At 32.7% G+C, this 8222-nt stretch overlaps 1 protein-coding gene across 1 annotated transcript; it reads left to right on the plus strand.

The window, feature by feature from the left end:
* Positions 1–2164: 2164 nt before the first annotated feature.
* Positions 2165–3568, plus strand: LOC107887863 (zinc finger MYM-type protein 1-like). The gene has a single exon (XM_016812084.2). It carries the CDS (start codon positions 2165–2167, stop codon positions 3566–3568), a length of 1404 nt encoding a protein of 467 aa, XP_016667573.2.
* The last annotated feature ends 4654 nt before the right edge of the window (positions 3569–8222 follow it).

The raw sequence follows: 8222 nt of genomic DNA on the forward strand, positions 1-8222 counted from the left end.
TTTCATTAGCAAAACTCAAACACAAGGCACATACCATCCTTGCACATTCGGCTCAATAGCCACACATAGAGCATGATTTTAATTTGCTTAAAACATGATTTAATCACATCGTAATTTAAGCTCTCTTACTCAAGAACTTACCTCGGGTGTTGTCGAACGATTCCGCTAACTATTCGACCACTTTTTCATTCCCTTTATCGGATCTATTTCCCCTTTGCTCTTGAGCTTAATTAAACAAATAAATTGATTTCATCATTTAGGCATCGAAAAGATGAACACAAGGCACTTAGCCCATATTTATACATTAGACATTAAAGTCACATACATGTGAAATCATGCATCAACACAACATATTAGCTAATTTTTTTTTCCTCCTTGGCCGAATATGCATGTCTATTTTTGGGGCCGATTTCAACACTTAATACACACATATACACACTAGTAAAGCATCCTCTCCCTTCCCATCGATTTAACACATGCATTGCTCATTAACATGTAAAAGTTACATTCGGCCTTAGCACACAACTTGCTAGCCGATTCTTCTCCATTTAGCAACCAATGCACATATGTGTTCACTCAAAAATGCTAAAAAGGAGGTTCAAGAATCATCAAGTCATCATCACATGCATCATTAACAAGCTTCATATTTAGCATGCAATGACATTAACACAACCTCTACCTAGGTCAAATCTTAACTCATCCTCATGTCTCATCACCACCACATCAAACATCAACCAAGAATGATGCATCCATGGTCAAGTGTCATTTCCATCACATAGCAAGATTTAGACCATGGGCTAGGTAGAACTCAAGCTAACAACTAAAACATGCATGCATCTCATGGAACATCATCAAACATACCTTAGCCTAGCTACATGCATGGCCGAACCTCTTCACCTTTCTTCTTCCTTCCTCCTTAAAATTATTGGCCAAGGATGAACCAAAGGATGAGAAATTTTTTTCTTTGTTTTTTCTTTCTAGTTTCGGCAAGTATGAAGATGAGAAAAGGATGAACAAAAATTCTCTCCTTTCTTTTCTTTAGCTCACGGCAATGGGGGGGGACAAACAACTACACACACATTTTTTTTTTGTATTCACCATACTCCTTTTCATTATTTTATGCCCATGCCCCTTATTTTATTTGTTTTATCCCAACATTTTATGACACAAATTAACATATTTTATTTGTGCCATACTTATGCCATAATTTCCAAAAAAAAAATTGCACAATTGCTCATCATGCCCATCATGGCCGGCCACCTTGTTTTAAGGTGGGAAATTTGACATGCAAATCCACCTATTTCATACTATAAGTTATTTGGCCACTACAAATTAGCTTATAGCATTTGCAAAAATTTTCACATGAGTCACATTTCAAAATTTCACTCACAATTGGCAAAATCAAAGCATGAAATTTTCACACATGCACTTTCACATGAAATAAACATAGGATATAACATCTAATTATTATTGTGACTCGGTTTAGCGGTCCCGAAACCACTTCCCGACTAGGGTCAATTTTGGGCTGTCACAATTGTGCAAGGGGTGTAAAGTCAGTGGCGAATCTAGGGGGGGCTGGCAGTGGCCCCAGCCCCCCCTAAAATTATAAAAAAAAATTATTGTTTAGTCCCTTTAGATTTTAAAACTTTGGTCCCCCCTTAAATTGTTGTTTGTGGCCCCCCTTTCCTACTTTGAACATTAAAAAAAATTATTTTTTTATTTTATCCATATAATATATTTTAACTTTTTAACTTTAAATATTTATATAATATATTATTGTAATCAACATTAATATAACATTAAATACAATATTGATATATTTCCAACTTTCTTTTTTTAGATGATAGTTTTTAATATAATATTAAATGTGAACTTAGGTTAAAATTTAATTTGTTAACTAGTGAAAAAGAAGTCTCTTTTCCTATTGCTATTAACAACTATTGTCATCAACGTTTGTCCTTCAAACGCGGCTTCGAGTTCATCTTCTAAGGTTTTTCTTTTCATCTTTTTGTAATTTTACAATTGTTTTTATTGTGTTTTAAAGTTTAGATTGTAATTTTATTTTCTAGTTATTAATTTTGTTTTTATTGTGGTTTAAAGTTTATAGTTTAATTTTATTTTATAGTTATTAATTTTTTATTTGATCTTTTAAGATATTGTAGTGATGAAGTCGAAAACAATTGATTCGTTTTTTAAAAAGAAAAGTACAGAGACTACACAATCACCTTCAGAAGCATCTCAAATTGAGGTACCACCTTCATCGTTTGTTCCTTTAAACTCTGATGCTCGTCCTTCTAAAATTCCTAGAGTTGAAGATGGGGCACTTGATTTGTCTAACTTAGAACGTGAACCTGGGTTACGTAAGCAAATATATGAGTATCCAGTTAATATGCGTGATGAAATTCGAAGAGCTTATATTAAGGCTGGACCTTATCAACCTATTCTTTCAGAATATCCTGCTTCCAATTCAAAAAAGCATCCTCGTTATTTTCAACCATTATGGTTTAAACAATTTTCCTGGTTAGAATATTCACCTTCTAAAGATGCAGTATTTTGTTTGCCTTGTTTTCTTTTTAATAGCAATCCAACTAGTCGTTTTGGATCAAGTGCATTTACTAATAATGGCTTTAGTAATTGGAAAAAGGTACACGATGGATGCAATTGTGCTTTTTTGACACATATGGGAAAAGATCCGAATTCACTGCATAATAATGCACAACGAGCTTATGTAGATTTAATGAATCAAGCTCAACATATTGAAGTATCACTTGATAGACAAACTACACAACAAATTTCAGCTAATCGTCTACGTCTGAAAACTAGTATAGATGTTGTTCGATGGTTGTCATTTCGAGGGTGTGCTTTTAGAGGTCATGATGAAAGCTTGGGATCAAAAAATCGTGGGAACTTTCTTGAACTGTTATCACTATTAGCATCGTATGATGAGAAAGTTGAAGATGTTTTGAAAAGTGCTCCACAAAATGCTAGTTATACTTCTTCAAAAATACAAAAAGAGATATTGCAAATTTATGCCAATAGAGTTCGTAATGTAATTCGTGAAGAAATTGGTGATAGAAAGTTCAGCATTATTGTGGATGAAGCGAGAGACGAGTCGAAAAAAGAGCAAATGGCAATTATTTTGAGATTTGTTGATAAACAAGGACAAGTAAAAGAACGATTTTTTGATATAGTCCATGTTAAAGATACTGCATCATTGACTTTGAAGAATGTAATTTTTAAAGTTCTCTTGCAACATAGTTTTGACATACAAAATATCCGAGGTCAAGGCTATGATGGAGCAAGCAATATGCGTGGGGAATTTAACGGCTTGCAAGCTTTGATTTTGAATGATTGTCGATATGCCTATTATGTTCACTGTTTTGCTCATCGTCTTCAGTTAGCTTTGGTTGCAGCAGCTAGAGAAGTGGTTGAAGTGCATCAATTTTTTAAAGACTTGTCTGATATTGTTAATATTGCTTCGGCTTCTTCCAAACGACACGATGAATTACAAAAAGCCCAAGCAGCTGAAATATCTCGTTTGGTATCCATCAATGAGTTAGCAACTTGAATAGGAATGAATCAGATTGGCACATTACAACGTCCTGGTGAGACTCGATGGAGTTCCCATTTAAATTCAGTTACTAGTTTACTGAAGATGTACAATGCTACTAGCACAATTCTTGAAAATCTAAAAAATACCGGTTCTAACTATTCTCAACGAGGAGATGCTCATAATGCATATAATAGATTGAGATCTTTTGAGTTTATTTTTATTTTGCATGTGATGAAGGAAGTTTTAGGGATTACTGATAACCTTTGTCAAGCTCTGCAACGTCGTTCTCAAGATATATTAAATGCCATGAGTTTAGTTTTGACAACGAAAGATTTAATTCAAAAGTTGAGAGATGATGGATGGAATGAATTGTTGAAAAATGTGATATCTTTTTGTGAAACTTCGGAGTTGGATTTTCCAGATATGAATGCTCAATACATTGTGGGTCGTAGTCGCAACAAGAAGGAAGATGTTACAGTGGAGCATCATTATCGAGTGGATATATTTTTTGCTACAATAGATACTCAGTTGCAAGAATTGAAGAGCAGGTTTAATGAAAATGTTGTCGAGCTTCTCACTCTTACTACAGCTTTAGATCCCAAGGAGTTTTTCAAGTTATTTGATATTGATAAAATTTGCATTCTTGTGAACAAGTTCTATCCAGAAGATTTTTCTCAACAAGAGAAAGAACGTCTCCCATATGAGTTGAAGCATTATGAACTTGATGTATCTAAGCATCCTGATTTGAGAAAAGTATCAACACTTTCTGAACTTTGCAGAAGCTTAGTTGAAAGTGGAAAGTCAGTCATGTACCCACTCGTTGACAGATTGATTCGTCTTATATTGACTCTTCCAGTTTCAACAGCATCCTCAGAACGTGCTTTTTCTGCTATGAAGATTGTGAAGACTCGACTTTGTAGAAAGATGGAAGATGATTTTTTAAGAAGTTCTTTGGTTATGTACATTGAGAAAGAAATTGCAGAAAAGTTTGATATAAACGAAATAATTGATGATTTTAGTAAGGTCAAGGATCGAAGAGTACAATTCAAATAAATTTTAAGATTTCTTTCTAGTTTATTTTTACTTATTAAATTATTTTTCTTTAATTAATTTTATTTTTAAATTTATTATTTTTCATTATCTCGGCCCCCCACTTGAAATTTCCTGGCTTCGCCCCTATGTAAAGTCAGGAATAGAGAAGTGAATGACTACCTTGTGATTTTCTAGTCTGAGGGTGGCATCAATGTCTGCTCATTGTGCCTATAAGCTCTAAGCCTCTTAGTTTCCCTCTAGATAGAAAGTAAAAGTAGAACCTTTAACCCTAAAATCTATTACTTTCTAAATGTTTTATATATGCATTAAGTCTTTGTAATTCATTAGTTGGTCTAAGCATCATGGAGCAATTGATAGAAAATTGATAGGAAATTCAATAATTAAGTGATTTGTGTTTTCTGTGGTCGAGTTAATATACTTTAATTAATATCACTTCATAATGGAATTTAAGTTTTTTTTTTATTTTTTAGTTTATATGGATGTCATACTAAACAAAAGAGATTGCATCCATACTACTGTCGAATGCGCATGCACACAATCATGTTTTTACTGTCTGCATGCTCTTTTATGTTTTTCTTGCATTGAGTGGCATCAACCAAATCAGATATTATGACATTTCAAGATGGTATAAGGAATTCCAACAGATCTAAAGAACATTGAAGACTATCATCTTGTAAATTCATGTTCGAGGTGAGAGTGTAATTGAGCCATCATATTTGTACAACACATGACACATTGGAGTAGTCGTTTCCAATGTAGGCCATTGGCTGCATTAATAAATGATGACAATTTTATAGATATATATATATGGAATGGTTTCGGGTCAATGGTAAACCATACGTGTATTCATTGGGACAAACTCTATTACCTCATATAAATTGTCTAGTTTCCAAATGCCAAAGGAGAAACATGGAAAGTCTAACCTACTAGTAGAGGCCAAGTCAGAAGAAAAAAGAATGTACAATCACGTCACGGCATAGGTGTACCTATCAAGTAAGGTGTCGAGGTTGTAAAACATGATCATGATTAAGGTAAAGGTTGGGCTTGAGGGAAAGGTCAAAGTGCAAGGCAAAGCAAATGTGCTCTAATTGAAGATTCCCTAACTCTCGTACCTTTCAGTCTTGGTGATGAACTTGACTTTATAAACTTAGAGTCAATCTTTGATTTACCTAGATGATATAAAAATATCTTATGCACCAAGTAAACTAGCCATGACATTTTTTTTATTCCATCATATTATCCTATTTCTTGATTATTAAAGATATTTATGGATTTAGATTAAATAAACATACAAATCTGTCACAATTCATTTACATCCATTTCATTTAGGTTTCAGTGTTTCATTCATTTATACTGTATGTAATTACTTAATATAAAAATAATTATTTATTCAAGGAAAATGATATAAACCATTTCCTTAATTCCATAGAAATAACCCACCCCTCAATTGATTCAAGAGGCTAACGTAACACCCCTTACTCAGCTAAGTTACAGGATGCTACAACAATCACCAAAAAACTCATATACAAATTATAACATTGAATTTAATTTAAAACATCAAATTATTCCAAATATATTCATAATAGAATTTATGAACAAAGCAGAGACTAAATCGAGCATACAATCATAGTTTAATAGATTCATGTATGAGTAAGGACCAATTTGAAAATTTTTAAACTAGGTATCGATACTAAAAGTACAAGTACTGATACTAAAATCGGTATTGATACCATTTTGGCATTCTGCTATTTTCAAAATACTGTCCATTTGGTAATGTACCGATATCTTGGTCCTTGGTATCGATACTTTTACCCAGATGACCAAAACTCACAAGTTTGAAAATTCTTTTCATGCTCAAATCAAAGCCTCTTTTAAAAGGTGGCTAAACACACCTATATCCTGCATAAATTCAATAAAAACATTCCAAGAATACCATATTTCATTCATCCAATAATTTATAAATTAAACATATACCATTAGTCTACTATATGATTCAATAGCTGTCAACACACAATCTTATTTATGCATTTCAATCCATGGAAATCATGCTCATCTTCCATACACATTCATCTTTATTCTATCCATTTATGCAACTATCCATTTACCAATGCATACAAAGCATTGTTATTTCAAATTTCTTATACACCTACATTGAGTTATAAGGCTTGAACAATTCAATTTTGTTAGCCATTCACAATATGGTCAACATTAGTATCCATCCCTTATTTATTCATATACATAACATTCAATTAAACCTTTCATATATCCATTTCGTAATGTACCATATCACCATTAACCTCATTTATACAAGTCTTACAAATACTTCATAAACAAGTAAATCATAGACATCGAGACCCTTTCCACTTTAAATGAGCACTCATACCATTCAAGCTTGTTCACATATCATATGCATAATCAACACAAACATTATATATGTGTGTATCATTTCACTGTTATCCCGAAATAAACACATATTTAAATAATAACCTAGACACATGCCATATAATCGGTTTAAGAATGATTCAAAAGTTTTACCGAGTTTGAAGTTGGATAGTTTGAGCTCTAGAGTGATCTGACAGACATGTTTCACAATATGCCGACTATAGAAATAGAAAACGAAACAGAGTAAGCATTACAAATGCTTAGTAAGTTCATAGGAATTAAAATAGTAAACTCACATCAACCACAATTATTATAACAATTTAGCTACTATATGACTTTTCTGCTTCCACATCTAAGAACAATTGCGTTAGATCATCAGATATAGTCTTAAAGCAAATCCATTTAGACAGTACTATTCAACTCAATTCAATGTTGTTTAATTAATGTCATTAAATATTTATATACTTCAGTACATCATTCAATCATCGTAAAACATATCAATTTCAGAATCAATATCATCATTTTAGTCATTGAGGATTGAGCATTGAGCATAATAAGCAACATTTACATCATTCCAATTTCATTTAGCCATTTCTATTCACAATATACAAAATCAAACAATCTGTTCCTTTTAAATTTAACCATTTAGCCCAATGAACTATAATAGACAGATACGGATACGCAGGAAACTACATTATACCAGTAGGCACCGAAGTGCTGAGCAGGCACCGTAATGCAAATCAGTAGACACCGAAGTGCTAATTAGTAGGCATCACAGTGCAAATCTGTAGGCATCGAAGTGCTAATCAGTACACACCGTAGTGCAAATTAGTACACACCATAGTGCTAATTAGTAGGCACCATAGTGCAAATTAGTAGGCACCGTAATGCTAATCCTGTACAAGCGTGCAACTAACCTTATTGGCATGCCAATTGTATCTTATCCCATCGTTCATCCGGGCACAACTTACACATCAGAATCATTTATTAGAAGTCATTCTATTCTCACTTTTTGTACTATTCCAACCACAATTCAAAATATAATCACACATATCATCAATTTAGTCAACTAGATGTCAAAATGATATATATACTGTTTTTAATAAATTTTACATTCATTCAAAATTGCATATCTATTTGTATTTATCACAAATCTCACATTTTCTAATGTAGTTCTTTTCTCACCTTTTTGTACCAATTTGTAAACAATTTAAAATACATTCAAATATTATAA

The sequence above is a fragment of the Gossypium hirsutum genome, chromosome A03 (genome assembly GCF_007990345.1).
Source record: "Gossypium hirsutum isolate 1008001.06 chromosome A03, Gossypium_hirsutum_v2.1, whole genome shotgun sequence".
Lineage (NCBI taxonomy): Eukaryota > Viridiplantae > Streptophyta > Magnoliopsida > Malvales > Malvaceae > Gossypium > Gossypium hirsutum.

What these genes read in the sequence shown, in the direction of transcription:
- LOC107887863 (XM_016812084.2), top strand. Translation starts at nt 2,165, where the DNA reads ATGAAGTCGAAAACAATTGATTCGTTTTTTAAAAAGAAAAGTACAGAG.